The sequence below is a fragment of the Sesamum indicum genome, linkage group LG6 (assembly GCF_000512975.1).
Source record: "Sesamum indicum cultivar Zhongzhi No. 13 linkage group LG6, S_indicum_v1.0, whole genome shotgun sequence".
Taxonomy (NCBI): Eukaryota; Viridiplantae; Streptophyta; class Magnoliopsida; order Lamiales; family Pedaliaceae; genus Sesamum; species Sesamum indicum.
In genome coordinates this window covers 6,234,920-6,253,746 of record NC_026150.1, presented here as the reverse complement: position 1 = coordinate 6,253,746, position 18,827 = coordinate 6,234,920, and the positions used below count along the sequence as shown (strand labels likewise).

Sequence of the window (18,827 nt, the reverse complement as noted above, 5' to 3'; positions counted from 1 at the left end):
TGACTAAAACAATTAAAGGCGGAATGCAGAATGGAACTAAGTAACAATGGATCATCTAATGAACCCCTAATAGGGAAGGATGATTGAGAGAATCCAGCAAGCTTCAAGACCTTTTGTACGAGAAGCTTCTTAGGCTTGTAAGGTTGTACCAATAAATGGTAAGACTATTTATAAGATCGTTATCCAACCTCCCTCCGTGGGTCATAGGATCGGGTTTGGGAACAAGCCAATCGCATCTAAAGAACCAATCTTAGCATGCAGGAGGTCGACCTCTCCCGCCAAGGGCCAATATTGGATCCAGCTAATCTAGGAAACGATAGTCCGCACCAACTATTAAGTAGAAAAAGCCTCGGTCACCGACTTGGTGGTGGTGAAGGAATAAAGTGACCAAAAATTATCGAAACTGGGCTCGAGGTTAAAATACTGCATTATTATGATGAAAAGAATAATATGATGGATGGTTGGAGATAATTGCATAGGAAAAATATGTAGACCTCGAAAAATATTATTTACAGGACGAGCTAAAGGAAAATGAAGGCCAAGCTCGAAGTGTACTATAGGAAAAGGACAAAAACCCAGAGGAGGGCAATGCATTCTGTCAAAAGATTACGGAGGTAAAATTTCAAAGTTATAGGTGTTTTTCTTTAAGGTGGTGAACGGGAGTTTTTACAGTGCCAACTATACTTGCCCAAGGACTCTTAGCTATCATATCTTGATATCTAATATGAATTGGAACGTCGTCTGGATCTACAAACTCTGTAGACACCAACGACCATAACTGGTGGAGAAATCGCACAAGAAAGACTGGCTATATTTACTAAAGGAAAGGGAATGTTGGATGTGCCTATATCTAAGTCCTTTGATTGCAGCGAGGTCAGAGGCGACCTAGAAGAAAAATCTAACTAGAGTTCGAATTAGAAGAGGAGAGCATTAGAAAAGAGCAAGTACCTTGAGAACATAGGTCGAATTCGCGAAAGGCGACGTCTTGGAAGAAGAGCTCGGAAGATGTAAAACTTGGGATGGTCAAGTGAGTCAAACCGGACTCTATATTTACAGAGAGTAGGTATGAAAATACGCACCCATTTGGAACGTACAAGATGCCACCACGTCAGCAAGATCAGAAGGGAGGAGCCTCAATGTTTCGTATAATGACTGTTTAATTTCTCCTAGTGTAATAACTTGATATTAAAAGAAGTGGGGGAGTAATGATAAGGTGTATCATGCCTATCGAAGAAAAGACTTAAATGACCCTCCTACAATGACAAATACCAGCAGAGCTACAAGATCCGCTTACTTTTGCTTGACTCAAGATTTGAACCTTAGATCTCCAGACAACTCATGATCTGAGATGGTGCCATGTGGATCAGACGAGTACAGACATATGGTCATATAAATACACCTCATTTCACCGTATTTATTGTAAGAGACATTTGTTATTTGCTACCATAATGTTCGCATATTACAATCTCGAACTTGAGTTGACTTAGGCATTGAAAGGTCATTGTCAGTGACCAATCTAACTAACTTGACGTACTTTTCTCTTCTCATGATCCATTTGCATCTGGGTAAGCTCAGTGAGATCGGGATACCAAACCTATGAGAGCTCGCACATCTTTTCGAATCACCCTTAATAATTAACGAAATTATATAATTTTTGAACGGTTACCATAAATGTTCACTTTCCCTTTGCGATTTTGTAATTGAATAATTATAAAAATAAAAAGAATACGAGAGGAAATTTGCATATGAACACTTTTCTAAAAGAAATTAATAATGAGACGTGTTTGTGTAGCTTATTAATAATAATGAATATACTTCCAGATGAAACAATTATTTTATATCTGAACGTATGACTTTCTCCTTATGTTTGTAATGATTGTAAAATAGAAAAGCTGATGTAATGTGTTTTGGTTCAATGAACCAATGGATTGTACTTTAATATCTGCTGTCTGATTGATGGCCATGACACTGCTAGAAAGTATCTGAACCTTACATACGACTCGCCCTAATTAATATAAAATAATACGCCACGTGACGAATCCCACTGCAAATGGACCACAACTATTTGGTACTCACATTCGGTAAAATTCGTTTTAATTTTAAAATAGTTTTTATTTTTTTAATTTATTTTAAATTAGTCTTTTTATTGAGTGTCCTTTTTATATTATTCTTATAAAACTCTTTTTTTTGTTTTTATATAAAATTATTTGTCATTCACTTTTATTTTTAATTATAATTTGTTTTACTTTTAAAATTAGAATAATTTATCATTAGCCAATTATTCGGATAATGACTTGATTGATGATATATTAACATAATTATTGTGAATTTAATAAATATTTTGAATTTTTCAAAATTTAAAAAGTATTTAAAAAAATAATTTGGAGAAAAAAATTTAAATAAATAACTAGAGAAAAATATTTTAAAAAAAAAACTTCTAAAATTAGAGCGTAAATAAGAATCAACGAGAATATTAAAAATTTGAATAGAATATATTGAATAGGGTATATAAAACTCCTTATTCATTCAGGCGTTCTTTTATTTTAAAAAATCAATAAAAAATTTACGATAATTTGTTGATATGCCATTAATCACATTATTCTCTATACTTTTATATAATTGAAGTCATTATTTTTTTGTCTTAACTTTTTTTGTTTGTCACTTTTTATTTTTAAATTATTTTATTAATTTATATTTTCTTTCATTTCAACTTCTATTTCCTTTTTCTTCTCACTCCTTTTTCCAATATTTTCTCATAAGTTTCTTCTATTTTTTGAATATTTTATTTATCAAATTAACATATATATATTAAAAAATAAATAGTTTCTAAAACTTAAAATTAAATGTGCATAAACATCTAAATAATTGTCCAATATAAGTTCTTCCAATTAAAATAAATTATTATTCTCTAAGCTAATGGAAAGAGAACCACTAAAATAATTTTTTGTAAAAAAAAATAATTATAGGGGTAATATGAAAAAATCATCCGATGTAGGGACTAATTGAAAGTGAGTTGAAAAAAAAAAAATAAAACTATTTTGAAGTTGAAATTAAATATTGTGGACTAAAATGAATTCTACCGTACTGTGATATCACATATTTCAATTTTGGAAACAATTTTAGGTCCTATTTCTTTACTCAAATTTTAGGTCTTTATGGTAGAGGTAGGTGAAAGTACCCTCAAGTAGGTCTTAATTACAATTTCTTCTAAGCTAGTAGAGTTGAAATCAGATGAAGCTTCATGACGATCGTTAGTGTAGAATAAGAGACGGATGCATGTTGGGAGTGTTCGGATTGACAGAAATTGAAAATATAGTGTTTCAAGTGCATGATTTGATGATAAAATTTTAAACAGCCTCAAGTAGGTCTTAATTACAATCTCATAAAATGTATTATACTAGCACTCCTCAAGGGATGTATCGCTAATTTTACAAATAATACTAATAGCTTTAAAAATATGTATTTATAATTTTATAAATTGTTAGTATATACGTGTATATATATACATTGTATTTTAATATTTAAATTAAAATGTATGTCTCTTCATATTCCGCCCATTGAAGTGGAGGCTAGTGGATGTTTATGGTCATAATATTTGTAATAATCTTTCTTCAATACCATCATCCACTACTACACCATATTCATACACATTACAACTCATTCATCACCACTTTCTATTACATAATTGTCCACTAATTCACATTAAAATGGTGGATGATCTCTACACCGATAAAAGGGGGCATCATTCTATTTGTTTTGAGACACACATATACACATATGCTACATGCAATTATTTTATAATATAGAGTTATATTAGGTGTTCTTTTTTTGTGGAGCTTTGAACTCTACTTCTTGTCCAGAGTGAGTTAGAGTCATACGACGTTATCGGGCTGTTGTATCCTGGAGGGTACAAGACAAGAGTGACACCGCTGGACCAGTGAGAAGTTTGCTGGAGTGGGCATGAATCTCCTTAAAGAGAGTGAGATATCTGCTCCTCAGCATGAAAACTAATTTTTATTTTTTCAACTGTAAATTGTTATTTCTACAATAATTTTAAGGAGATTCAATATGGCTACAGTTGAAAAACCAACGGATGTCAGTGTGGGAGACCTCAACAAGCCTTTTCGTTTTAATGGTATATATTTCAAGAGATGGAAGGGTAAGTACTTCTTTACCAAAGCCTTATCAAAGTTTCGTATATAATCACTAGAAAAACCCCAAACAAGGTTGATAAGACTAACATGAATGATGATGAGTATGCTATCTGTAGGGTGGATGACCCTCAGTGATATCTCTTTTCCACAAATACCTATCAACTATTACAGGTATAACAATGGAGTACAAAGCTCCTTAGATTACAGACCAAGTGAATAAACAATAAAACAAAAACTTAATATCAAAATTATAGATTTAAAAGATGAAGACGGCTCAGATAGAACCAGATCTGGAATGGTATCGCACAAAGCACGGTCACTGAAGACTTGGGTTTCCACTTGTTCTCACCCACGGCTACTCCACCGTCAACAACCTCACCAATCGATCACAGAGATCTAAAGATCACAGAGACACACTCTTTGTTCACTTAGAACCAGAAAATATGAGAGAGATGAGTTGTATTATAGTATCTCGGTTGAAGGGCAAAGTCCCCATTTATAGGTGTCAAAGGAGAGACATAGATAGAAGGTTTGGTGGCTTTCCATAAGCTATCATATTGGCTTAGGAAAGCCACCCTCCTTCTCCGGTGAAGATTAGAGAAGGAGGATCTCAGCAAATCCATGGAGAGAAGGAAGAGAAGATTTGGGGGGAGAGAAAACAGCGGCGCACAAGGAGGGAGAATTAGACCAAATGTTGTTTAGGGTTAGGTTAGCAATAAAATAGAGTAGTGGGTCGGGTAAGATGGAGGTGGGTCTTGCCAAGTGGGTGAGACTCGTGGGCCTTATCTTGTGGGCTTGTGGTCATTGGGCCATATATCCCAACACTATCCACCAAGAGAAAGTGATGAGTATGCTATCCACCAAGAGAAAAAGGAGAATACAACAATTATGCTTTCAAATGTCGATATTACCTTCTCAACTGTCTATTGATAATTTTTATGATTATTATGATAGAACATACTCTACTTCAAAAAAGAAATTTTAGAAAGTATTGCAAAGTAAGTAGATACCGAAGAGGCAGGTGCGAAAAAATATGTTGCTAGCAGATTTTTTCGATTCCAAATTGTGGATAACAAATCAGTGGCAAACCAAGCTCAAGATTTTATATGATTATTGGAGAGCTTCGATTAGAGGACAGCAAAATTGAAAATAACCTTGTTATTTGTGGCATCATTGACAAAGTTCCACCTTTATGAAAGAAATTTTAAAAAATAATGCGCCACAAGCAAAAGGAAACGACACTTGAAACGTTGATAATGCAAATCCGCATGAAAGAAGAGGCAAATGAAGATGGGTAGTGAAGGTTTATAATCTCTAGTTATCTCGCGAGCTGATTTTGTAAAAAAGGAACCGTGGAGGGATGGTTTCCAATGCATAAAATCTTGATGCTAAGTATTAATGGGAATCTGCAAAATAAGCTCCATGATATGTTGAGGAACAACTTCTTTCAATTTATCAATATCCCATAAGTTGTTGGTCCAGAAATTTTTTACCAGGGCATTTAATTAGTAGGTGCTTTGATGGTTTGTTGAATAACCTTTTTTTAACCGTGCATTCTAGATTTCGATACCCAAAAATGGGTTCATTTGTTTATTTATTTTTTTAATATTGAGTGAATAGCTTATTATAAAGCTTTTTAGTTAATAGGTTTTGTTGCTAAATACTGTAAATAATTTTCTGATGTGTTAAAAAATAAAATTACACTTTTTGTCAATAAATTATTTATTCGTCTTTGTATCAAATCCAACTATTCAACATTTTTTATAAATGTCTTCTATATCAGCCAGTTGTTCATATAATTAAGACATAGCTGCAAAGAGAAAAAATCATTACATAATTGAAAAGACAAAAGATTGTCAAGAAAAAAGTAGAATAAGTTAAAAAAAATGCTCAAAATCACACACACGCATTTAAATATATATATATATATATATATATATATAAATATATATATATATATATTTAAATGCGTGTGTGTGATTTTGAGCATTTTTTTTAACTTATTCTACTTTTTTCTTGACAATCTTTTGTCTTGCGGTATAAAAAATGCAATTCGTTTTTTACCTTAATTACAAACTAATATTCTATAAGATCCCATTTACTTTCAATTATTAAGTTGTATAAACAATCTTATACACCAAAGTAAGATGCTTATTTTGCATTATGTATATTCATTTTCTAATTAAAAATATCTGGTACTAATTATTATTTGATTGAATAACTCAATCCATCTTCACAGTAATTAGGGATAATTACACTCTCATTTTCTGAGGTTTGGTGTAATTACGCTTAAACCTCATGTGGTTTGAAAAATTACACTTAGCAACCCTGATGTTTGATTTCGTCTAACAAATAAGTCTCTCTGTTAGTCAAAATTTACTTAATTTGCTGATATTAATAAAAAATAAATGAATTTATATTTAACATTGATTGACTTATTACAGATTTATTGCAGGTCAAACATGTGAAATGGGTGCATAAGGATGTTCTGCTCAGCCTGGAATACAATCATGAAGTTGAAAGTACCAGAAATTCCTAGAGGCATACCATCAGAAAAACTTCCTTGACCGATTGGGTAGATCAAGAAAACAGCGGTAGCAGCTGCAACAGGAGTTGGATATGCAACAGCAATCCAATGTCGCATACCCAGACGGAAACTAAGTTCCCACTCACGACCCATGTAACAAGCTACACCATTTAAGAAGTGTTAAATTACCTTTATAATAGTGAAAATATACCTCCTCATATGCATTAATACATGGAGACATATGAGGATAATTTGGTCATAGCAGAACTATCTGACCTGCAATAAATTAGTAACAAGTTAATAGGAATTAAATATAAATTTTGTTTGATTTTTTTGTTAGTATTTATAAATTTTAATAAATTTTGACTAATAAAAAGACTTATTTGTTGGACGAAAATAAATTTTTAAAATTATATAATTTTTTAAGTTATAAAAAATTTATATATAATTATATTAAATTTCAGCAACGAAACTATAATTATCCCATTTTTATTTTTTCACTCAAATAACTAAAGTAAGCATGGGCTAATAGTCCAATCAAACCAGATCCGAGAACAGTAGAAAACAATGGGGGCTGTTCATCTTTATTGCTAACATGATTACCTTCTACGCGAATAGTACAATTACAAGGGATGATGCGTCCAATCAATTTCCCTTGAGAAAAATATTTGAATAAACAACAGAAAGATCTTTGGTCATCCAATTCTGATACAGAATCTATGCTCAGTGCTCACCCCTTTGGTTTCGCTCCAATCGCTTCTGCGCCTTTGGCCCACAAACAGCTCTTCCCCACCAACAAAAAATACCTTCCATTTCTTTCCTTCACTTCACCTCTGCAACTTCAATAAATAATTCTCAAAAACTTTCTTGCTGTTGGAATAAATATATATAAATATCAAAAGGGCCGAAAAGATTTGTAAAATAATAAAAACCCATCTTGGATTTTTGTTTGTTTGTAATGTTTATTTATTTGTATTAGATTATTATTATTATTTTTGGGGTTGTGGTATACGTACTTGTATACGTATATATACTTATATATATATTTGTACGGATAAGCTTGCCGGCGATGCCGACGCCGGTGGGCGTAGCGCGCCAATGCTTGGCGGCTGCTGCGGCATCTGTTTTGGATGACGCCGTAGCTGTGGCGAAGCGGCGGGGCCACGCGCAGACGACGTCTTTGCATACCGTATCGGCGCTACTAGCTCTACCTGCCTCAACTCTCCGGGAGGCTTGCGCACGCTCCAGGAGCAGCGCGTACTCTCCACGCCTCCAGTTCTGTGCTCTGGAACTCTGCGTAGGTGTCGCCCTCGATAGGGTTTCGGTCTCGAAGTCCGCCGGCGACGAGCCGCCGGTTTCGAATTCCCTGATGGCAGCAATCAAGAGATCTCAGGCCAATCAGAGGCGCCATCCGGAAACCTTTCATCTGTATCAGCAACAGCTGAGTTCGAATTCTCAGAATTGTCCTCCGATTTCAGCGGTGAAAGTTGAGTTAAAGCATTTCATAATATCCATTTTGGATGACCCGATAGTCAGCCGGGTATTCGGTGACGCGGGTTTCCGGGCGCACGAGATAAAGTTGGCGATTCTAAATCCTCTCAGCACGTCGAGGTTCTCGTCGACTACCTCTCGCCCCCCGCCCCTGTTCCCGTACAGTTTGAGTGATCTCGAACTGAACAAACGCGGCCCTAACTTCCCGTTCGCCGAGACTGCTGCTACAGAAAACGCTGATGACAATTCAAGAAGAATAGGGGAAATTCTTTTGAAGAGAAGTAGGAGAAATCCGCTGCTCATTGGTGTTTGTGCAAGTGATGCGCATAGGAATTTCTTAGATTGTTTAAAAAGGAGTGAAACTGGAGTTCTACCAAAAGCCATTGATGGTTTGAGTGTGGTTTCGGTCGACCACGAGATGTACGAGTTTATCAGTGGTTCTATGAATGAAGAGACAATGGAAATGAAGTTTAAACAAATGGATGAAATGGTGGAGGACTGCCAAGGGCCTGGGATTATCGTAAACTGTGGGGACTTAAAGGCGTTTGTGGATGTCGAATCGGTGGATTCTGTTAATTATGTGGTGTCTAAGCTGAAGACATCATTGATCAACTCTGGTGGAAAATTGTGGTTGATTGTGTTTCTTTCACGTGATGATGATTATAAGAAGCTATTAGAGCGGATTCCGTCAATTGAGATGGACTGGGATTTGCATCTCCTGCCCATTACCACTTCCATTGGAGGAAAGTGTTTCAAATCCAGGTCAGTGTTCCATTTTTATATACCATTTGGTAGATTCTTGTATAATAATTTGTTAGTGCTTGATACTTCATTTTGTTAGTTGAGTGGGACAGATTGCCAATTCTTTAACTGACAGCCAAACAGAGTGTCTGGATATCCCAGGCAGTGAAAGCTATGATTTCTTGGAATTCAAAATGTGATACATTTAAGTGGATATTAGTGAAATCTTCTGGCCACTGGAGCAGGTTAAAGAAGGATGTTTGTTATCTGAAGTTAGCTATTAAAATATTATGTTACCTATGTTGGTTGTGAGGTTGTTTCAAATAGTTTATTTCTTTGATCATTTTGATGTCTCCCCCTCTTGTCCTTGCGTGCGTGTGCATGTGTGTAGTAGGTGTTATTACATATTAGAACTTTTTGTTTGTCAGTTATTCTGTGTGCTAGCTGTAACCTGAGGATTTTGCCGAATTAAATACCATTTGCCCCTTGTAGCAGTATGCTGGCCATTTGAAATTGAGAAAATGAATCCTGGTGCATGTTTATATCACTGAAATATTTTAAGACTGCTCAAATTAGATGATCGACGCAATTGACTTCCATGCCCTTTAAATAAGATTGGGATTTCTATCCTAATTCTTGGGACAACAAGATGTTTTATTTCCAAAGATGACATTCTTGCAGCAATCATCTAAATTTGCGTCAAAACAGTCATATCTTATTCCCAAATGTTCAACAGAGTTAATGATTCTATAGGTGAAGTCCGAAAACTTGCTGAAGTTTGAGAGTTTTAAACTTGAAAATTTTAACTAAAAATGTTTCCATAATATTTTTGCCATCTCTCTTGCCTCTAAACCAGGAACGAGTTGTTACATTGCCTATGCCTCTCGGTTCGAGGGAATTATGGAAATTCAACTTTCACCTGTTCTGAATTTCTAGTTGTGGAAGTTGAAAAGGTGGATATCATTCTTCTTCAACTTCATGTAACTCCTTGGTCTTCAAATATCTAATACACTTTCTGCACATTATTTGCTTATAGGTTGTCTATAATATGTTTATCTGATTGTATGCATCAATTATGCCTTTTGCTACTGATTTTTCCATCAGTTTTTTTCACATAGTTGCATGCTCATATACTTGCAGCTTGATGAGGTCATTTGTCCCATTTGGTGGATTCTTTTCCTTGCCATCTGAGCTTGAAAGTGTATCCAGCAGTGCAACTCCATCCTTGAGACTTTGCAACTTGTGCAATGAAAAGTATGAGAAAGAAGTCTCTGCTGTTCTGAAGGGAGGCTCAATAGATTCAGTCGCTGACAAGCAGTTGGTAAATCTATCCTCTCGGCTGCAAAGTACTGAATGTGAAACAAGCAGGAAATCTAGCATAGTACAGGTTTGTCATTCCTTTATATTCTGAGTTACTTTTGTAGCTCAACTAAGCCTCATGCATATGAGCTAAAACCATGTAGTTTGAATGGGTGGAGATGTTTTGTAAACATGTCTATCTATCATTTCAGTGCAGGCCAAAGAAGACAAAATCATATTGGATTCCAGAGTTATGGCGTTGCGGAGGAAATGGGCTGACATCTGCCAGGGCCTCCATTGTTCTTGGACATCTGAACAGGATATTTCTCCAGCCAAGTCACATACTTCTAGTGTTCCATCTCTACAAAATGTTCCTACCTGGAAGGACACTGCTGTTACGGGTTCATTTTTAAATGAAAACAGAGTCACTAACTTAAGTCCTTGCACGTCTTCAGAATTGGAAAACAATTCTCTGTCAAGGCAAAATATCCCTAGGCCTGTTTTGTCGAGTGCTGGGCTTATTGCAGTAGCAGAAAGATCAGTCCAAGGTTTTGAGTTGAATGACCTTGGGGACCTCTCCACTTCTCAGCAAAAGATGAGCCCATCTATTGCTTGTACGTCTCCACTCTCCATTTCTGTGGCCACAGATTTGAGGCTTGGAACACTTTATGATTCTGCTGAGGAATGCAGAAGAAAACCCAACTTGCCGGAGTATGACAATGGCATTCGGAACTTTGAATCATCTAGAAGCCATGAGAAATCTCCCAGTCAAGTTGCACAGTCTTCATCTTGCTGTCATCATCTTGAGAAACAGGTGTTGTATATGAAAGACCTTGAACACCCGTGGAAAGTTCTGGCTGAGAAGTTTTACTGGCAGATGGAAGCCATTCAAACTATTAGTCGAACACTGTCACGTGTCAGAAATGAAAATAGAAGCTATCATTGCTCAAATAGAGGAAATGTTTGGCTCAGCTTTCTGGGACCTGATAAAGTGGGGAAGAGAAAAATAGCTGCTGCTGTTGCTGAGATAGTTTTTGGCCGAAAGGAACACTTGCTATATTTGGATCTAAGCTCTGAGCATGTGGTTGGACCGTTTGACTCAATTGTTGATTGCTATGCCTCAAAATATTGTAACATAAACGCAGGGAGGAAAATGATGGTTGATTACCTTGCTGGTGAGCTGCACAAGCATCCTCATTCTGTTGTGTTCCTTGAAAATGTAGAAAAGGCAGATATCTTGGTTCGGAATAGTTTATCTCAAGCCATCAAAACATGTAAATTTCGAGATTCCCACGGTCGGGATATCAACATCAAGGACAATGTGTTTATCCTTGCATCGAGTGTCCTAAAGGTCAGTGGAGATCTCCTTTTCGGCAAATTAGGATCTGAATTTCCAGAAGAAAAAGTATTAGAGGCCAAAAATTTGCAGATGCAAATTGTAGTAGGATCTGCAGGTGGAATTTACACCAGGAACAATAGTACGAATGTTTCAGTTACCCCAAGTAAAACAGACCCTAACCATTTTCCTGTTAATAAAAGGAAATGGAACAATGACGACTCTTCCAACACTGAGTTGTCAAAACGAGCCTGTCGATTGCCCAGCTCCATCATTGACTTAAATTTACCTGTGGAGGATATGGACGACGACAGTGACATTGATATAAGGGATGATAGTAATGACAGCTCAGATAATTCGGAAGTGTGGTTGGAAGGATTGCTTGAGCATCTTGATGAAAACGTGGTCTTCAAACCATATGATTTTGATTCTCTTACTCACAAAATATTGAAGGAGATCGATGCATGGTTAAAGAAAGTAGTTGGCGACAAAATTTTGCTAGAAATTGATAGAGAAGTAATTGTTCAAATACTCGCAGCTGCTTGGTCAACCGACAGAAAAGATGCATTGGAGGATTGGATCGAACAGGTCCTCTGTCCGAGTGTGAAGGAAGCCCAAGAAAAGTGCAATGTTACTTCTGGTTGTGTAATGAAATTAGCACGCTGTGATGGCCTTGTTGCAGAAGCACAGGCTCCCGGAGTGTGCCTTCCAGCACGGATAAGTGTGAACTGATATTCATCCAGGTGTGCTTTTTGTAACTCTTGTATGATGTTGTTAATATGCGGAATCATTCTCACAGTCAAGTGGTCTCATAATGCATTATTAGTCCCTTTTCCACAACTTACAAGCACTAGATGGTTCTCGTAACATTCGTTCTAGACTTTCTGCAAGTGGCCTAGCTTCTCTTTTTTGTGAATTGTCTTCGGAGATTTCTCCTTCTCACTGATAACTTGCAGTTTGCTTGCACATATAATGTGTACTGAATGAGAAGTTGGAGGATCAGACATCTCTAATATGTACATTGATCCAAAATTAATCAGCAGAGAAAACAGTTTCTGTGTTTCAATTGTATGTCTTGCGCTCTATCTGAAGTTGATCTATCTGAATGTTTTCTGCTTAGAACTCCTATGCCAACGCATGTTTTTTCTGTTTCATTTTTCATAACATTTCTTGTGCTTTTGAAATATAATTTTGTAAACAATATTTATGTTTAACATGTCCGTTTGGCCCGGCGGTTTTACGATTAATTATGAGATAATTGATTTTAAAAAAATTAACTATAGTTCTTGAATTCAAATTTTTGAAAATGGATTCTACGACAGCATTGTCGCTAAATTTCAAGATTAGCCTCGTATCAAGTGGTTTTGGTAGAATTTAATGGGTAAATAAGTAATTAGATGAAAAATATTTGCGATGGGACTAAAAGCTACAAATCGAGCCGTGATTTTAGTAAAATTTAATCTTAAAAATACTTTTAGAAAAATGGTAATAATAATATAATATATTGTGTTTGCACTCAAAACAAACTTCTTGCCTGTCAAAACAAACTTGAGAATAATACCAAAAGAGTCGCTATTGTTTGTTGTTGGAATGATATGCGTCTTCTTGGTTTCTTTATTGTAAGAACATTTAGAACACATATTCAACTTTTTTGAAAAAAAAAAAAAGTAAAAGTGATTCACTATCATTTATTAAATAAATTAATTATAATCATTAATATAAAGTCTTTATATCTAGCAGCAATCGACAATTACAATAATTATATAAATTAATTATCAATATCAAACAACTCATCTCATCAATAAATACATAATGATACCTATTATTAAAATAGAATATTATTTCCACACGTTGGTGGAGTTCATGGGTTTCAACTTCGTTAAATGAGTTAGGCCTAATTGAATGTACACCTGTTTACTTAATCAGCAAAAAAGATTTAGAAAACTTAAGATTATTTTAACATAATACAACCATTTAGCTATTTAATTTTTAATTAAACTTAATTTGAAAATTCTTATCTATCCATAATTGTTCATTAATTTGGTGATACGTATACATATTTTCATCTTTCATCCAAAAGAAAATGTATGGTCGTATATTTAACTCAGAATTGAAATTTTGATATGGTGATGGTACCAAAATTACGTCAAAAATGATGACATGACATTGTAGCAAATTGCAACGGATTTACAATAGTTTTATGATAAACATGCAATTTAAAGAGATTTTTGCCCCAGAAACAATTGAGCACGTTGTAAATCCGGTAAATTAGTGACATCCATCGTCTGTTGCAAAATCTTTCCAAAAGTAGGGACGAGCTAAGAATATAACAAAAATTTTAGTGACATCTTGCGACATAAATGCGTCCCTTCAAATTTGCATCAAGTTTGCTAAAATTTGCAATTGAGGTGTCGTTGCAATTATTTCATCAATAGCCATAGATTTTGTGACAATCATGTTGTACTTGGGTGTAATCTGTCCTAAATTTATCTTGAAGTCCATTGCAATTTATGACATCTTTGGACCATCGCAAAAGAACTATCTTTTGTAGTAAACTAAACTAACAATCAATTCCCTTTTTAGAAAGAGCCTTCAAGTATCATTCTCAAATAGGGTAAAAGGCAATTTACCCCCTGTACTTTTAAAAATATTTGAAATAATTCTTTATAAAAAATAAAATAGTAAAAAACTCTTCTATGATTTTCAAATTGTAGTAGAACACCCCCTCTATGTCATAAGTCTATTACACGAGCTAATTCTCTTTCTTAATTTTGTAGGTTAAACAAATATTTTTCTACTAAACTACTTTTATACACATTCACACGCTAATACCTATAAGGACGTGCATCTTCACCCTTATGAGGTAATTTTGGTTAGAAAATATTTGTTCGACCTGCGATAAGTATGTAAGTCAATTAGGGATAAATATAATATTTTATTCAACTTTTTTACTGATGTCAGTAAATTTTATAACAAACGGATCTGTTTGTTGGACGAAAACAAATATCATGTCATTAAAAGCTATATTGGACAAAAAATTAGAGAGAACAGCATCGTCGAAACCTCAACAAGTAGTTCACACAGCAGTTTAATCTCGTATCCAAGAGTACAAAGTGACCTAAAATATGGAAAAAAAAAAGAGAAGAAAAACACTAACATTTGAACTCAAAATTTTCACGAATCACCAATCCTAAAGGCTATCTAGAAGTGGAAGCGAGCACGGCGGAGCTGATGACGCGGACGCCACCGACTTTCTCAGCAACTTCCTTTGCTTTTCATTGGCAAAACAAAGCACAGACTCTTCGCATATTTCCATAGCAGTCGACGGTCGAACCGGCACGAAAGCTTGCAGTTTCGAGTACCCTGTGAGAAGATGATACATGTAATCGTACACACGATCCATACTCAGACTTCCCATGTACTCCTGTGCTGCTCTTCCTATTGCCTCAGCCTGTGCATGCATGCATGCTTCAATTATCAAATTAAGGTTTCACATGACCTAAAATATCAAATCTCGAAATCTCGTTTGGCATATCACAATAAGGTTGTTTGCATTTTTCCATATATATGCTATATAGATAATTTGAATGAAAATGGAAGAGATATACACACAGACCTCAGATGGATGTGAGTTGCCCCAATCAACAGCAAATTTGATAGCTGGGCACATCTCAGTGGAAGGAATGGGCAAGTAGTTCTTGTGAGGAACCAGACCTCGGCTGAAGAAATCTTGGTACTGTGGAGATATTATCAGAGGGCAACACCCACATGACAATATGTATTTCAAGCTCACTGACCATGCGTATCCTTCTGCATATATCTTGTACCTACCTCACAATTCATTCATTCATTACTATTTTTTAAATCAAAACCAAAAAAAAAAAACAAGAATTTTTGATAAAGTCCCTGACTAAATTGTCTATTCACTTTTCAAAATTATCGCACCCCATATTTATATATATATATATATATATATATATATATATATACTAGTTGAAAACACACTCGATCTACGTACGATAAAATAGAATTAAGTAAAATAAAATAGAGAGAATAAATGGATGCAAGAAAATTCGATATATGAAAAAAAATGTGAATGAGTGGGGTAATAAGTGGGGGAGAAGTAGTTACTTAACATGAAGTAGAAATAAAAATGGCTAATCAAGAAAGGGAGAAGCACGGAAAATGTGCTCTTCCTTAATATATAATATAGATATATATAAAGGATGTGAATTGCAAGTAAGTTGTCCGAGCAAGCATGTGTTCTGAATTGGGAAAAATACGATTTACCCCATATGATATGTGAAATTAGCAAAAAAATCCCTTGTGAAAAAAGGATTAGTAAAATGTGGGAGATAATTTGCTTCATTTTTCAAAACACAGGGTTACTTTGCTAATTCTTTTTCCACATGATCTTTTTTGCTCGTTTCACATATCATAGAAGGTTAAATTGCATTTAACCCATTCTAAATTTACTGACCGATGATCGCACTGCTTCGCCAGTTTTGACGTCTTAAAACCAAGCTTTGTTTCTTCTTCCCAGTCCTGTGGTTCGTCAGTTTTAGAGGCAACATCAGTCACGAGAGGCTAAGCAAAAAGGAAATGATAAGTAAAAGTCAACGAGCTACTATCTCCGCTAATATTTTGATCTTACTTACAAGAACAACGGTTAGTAGCCATTGTGTGGTTAATTAACATTCTCTACAAATTTTTTTTATTTTTTTACTTTTGATCCGTGACAGTTAACTGTAACAAAAAGTTATATTTTTTTGTTTTTTTGAAAAAATTAGTTGAACGAAATATTTATGTAATGAAGTAAAAACACTTATGGAAAATAAGTATTTAAAAATCAAAGTTTTGAGAAAAATGAAGAGCTAAAATTACCTGACGCAATATTTGTGCCCCCCAGAGCTGAGTGTCATTACACTGAAGCAATTCCAAACGAATAGGAGAAACAACATCTGGATTGCCTTTCCAGTAGGCGAAAGGGTACTTCCTCGACCAATTTCGACGTTTTGAACCCTTTTTTATGCTCCGGAATTCTTCGTCCCATGGCCTTATATTAATTTCTGACCTGTCTTGAGAGAAAATTCAAACACCATATTGGCAATATATATATATATATATATATGAGCACAAAAAAAATTATATTTTTTGTCCTGTAACTTAAATTTGATATATTTTTAATCTTATTGCTTATGGGATTCTAAAGAATAGTTTTTTAATTTGTAAAAAGTCTCATTTTCAGTGCGAACTCTGCTAGGAAATTGACGGAAAAGACCATATGCAAGTTGTGTAGCTTTTCAGAATGGAGGGAAACGGCCAGATGGCTTGCATAGTTGCATGTGAATTTTTTCGTCAGTTTTGTAATGAAAGTTGATAGAATTACTGAAACTGAATCACGAGAATATTTCGTAGAATGAAGCAACGGAAGGACTAGAAGAAATAAGTAGAAAGTTGACTAACTTACCAACCCCAGAACGACCAATCAGGAAACGGAATGTCCATGTGCTCCGGCGTCGTACAATACCGAAAGAGAGGCAAAGGCATGGAAGCATGCTCCGTTCGGTTTATAGTGGGCTTGTCCATGCAATCGAACATCAAATCCAGGTCCGGGATCTTGCCAGGATACCTCCTCAGGAGCTGCAAAATTCCCCACACTGTGAACATTGCCCGGCTTTGCACACATGCATAGTAAAAGTCCACATATAATTTGCCACCAATTATCACCACCCGGAAAGCTGCATATTTCTGCGCCTCTATTATATGGAACATGGAAATCTTAGACTCCACCCACGGCTCCAGGTCCCTTTGTATGTAGCCGAAAGGCTCCGGGCAATCCATGGGCTGATCGTCCTCAGATTGACGGCTGTGGTCGGGATAAGAGCTGTTGCTGGCTGAGGTCTGCCCACAAGTGAGGTAGGTACACCGAATGATAGTCGAAGCTCTCGTGTACTTGGATTCTTCCTCGGATGGCTTCGGAGGGAAAATGTGCCATGGAGTTGGTTCCAAGTTGTGACCGGCTATAGTTTTCGTTTGCGATACAAAGTTATCAACCTGCATCCCATTTTGACGATGATTAAAGGAAGTACTATACTTAATACAAAATGCACTATTGATCCCACGTACCCAGTATAACTCTATATATCGTAAATTTGGTATCGTCTTGATCAGGTGCAAAGCACGTGGCCTTTAAGGCTCATTTCCGGTGCTAAATAGGGTATTACAAGATTAGTACTATATATGTTCGTTAAAATGCACCAAACACCCCGTATGATTATTCAATAGCCTTTTCCGTTCCATGATTAATAATGCCATATAAAATTGACTATATAAATCCAACACACATGGTCGTTAAAGTCTTTATAAAAATTGACATACTTTATCAGTCTCAATTTTATTCATCTTTTTTCCTCATCGGTATGTAGAACAAGAATTTGAAATTATATTTTACCATAACTCCAAACCAACATCTTATTTAGAAAACTTAATGTGGTACACAAATAAACAATACATAAAGGGGGAGATCGATCCTTCACACCCTTCCTCCACCAAGATCCATAGTTAGAAACGTCGATCATCATATACACATGATTTTTACACACGTCGTCTACCGTCTACACCCACCCACAAGCACGCACATATAATAGAATGGTACCTCGATGAGGAGAAGGAGAGGAAGGCAGCAGAAAGCAAAGAAAAGGACGAGCCGAGGGACGGAGGAGAGTTGACGAGAGGGGTTGTGCCTGGCGGAGAAGAGCCCCATTTGCGGTCGACATAAAAGGCCGGCAGCTGCATTGTGAGGACATGCATGGCTGATCACATGCAGTTAATCTCTCTATTTCCCCACACCTCTCCTTTTCTCTCTCAAAAATATTGACAGGGTTCAATAGTATAACTGGCTGCCCTCCTTTCCGCTTCCTACTCCCCCGCTTTAAACAATGCCCCCATATACATCTCATTTTCTAATATTAATTTCTCATCTTTGCTTGCACATGCATGCTTGCCTCCTTTCTGTTACCTACATTTAACAATATTCTTAAAAAAACAATTAATAATTATTTTTTTATATTAAAATATGAATAAAATAATAGGTAAAGTATATTTTGCCCCTCTGAACTATTCTTAATGTAATATTTACCCTCTTAAATTAACAAGTGCTCTTAATTTATGCATTGAACAATTATATTTTTCTCAATATATTTTAGTATTTTGCACATTAAATCATTATCCAATTATTTTCTAATTAATTTTTTGTAATAAGTGAAGAATTTAAATT

The 18,827-nt window shown here is 35.5% G+C and overlaps 2 protein-coding genes across 2 annotated transcripts; one reads left to right on the top strand and one right to left on the bottom strand.

Moving 5' to 3' along the window:
- LOC105163882 (protein SMAX1-LIKE 6) lies at positions 7,240–12,667 on the top strand. Its single transcript, XM_011082391.2, has 3 exons — positions 7,240–8,934; positions 10,054–10,300; positions 10,430–12,667. The coding sequence occupies exons 1-3, from the start codon at positions 7,751–7,753 to the stop codon at positions 12,278–12,280; spliced, it is 3,282 nt and encodes a 1,093-aa protein (XP_011080693.1). The 5' UTR covers positions 7,240–7,750; the 3' UTR covers positions 12,281–12,667.
- Positions 14,607–18,375, bottom strand: LOC105163881 (O-glucosyltransferase rumi homolog). The gene is made up of 6 exons (XM_011082390.2): positions 18,207–18,375; positions 17,019–17,605; positions 16,433–16,622; positions 16,029–16,093; positions 15,165–15,375; positions 14,607–14,999 (listed from the first exon to the last, which is right to left on the bottom strand). Exons 1-6 carry the CDS (start codon positions 18,312–18,314, stop codon positions 14,739–14,741), a joined length of 1,422 nt encoding a protein of 473 aa, XP_011080692.1. The 5' UTR covers positions 18,315–18,375; the 3' UTR covers positions 14,607–14,738.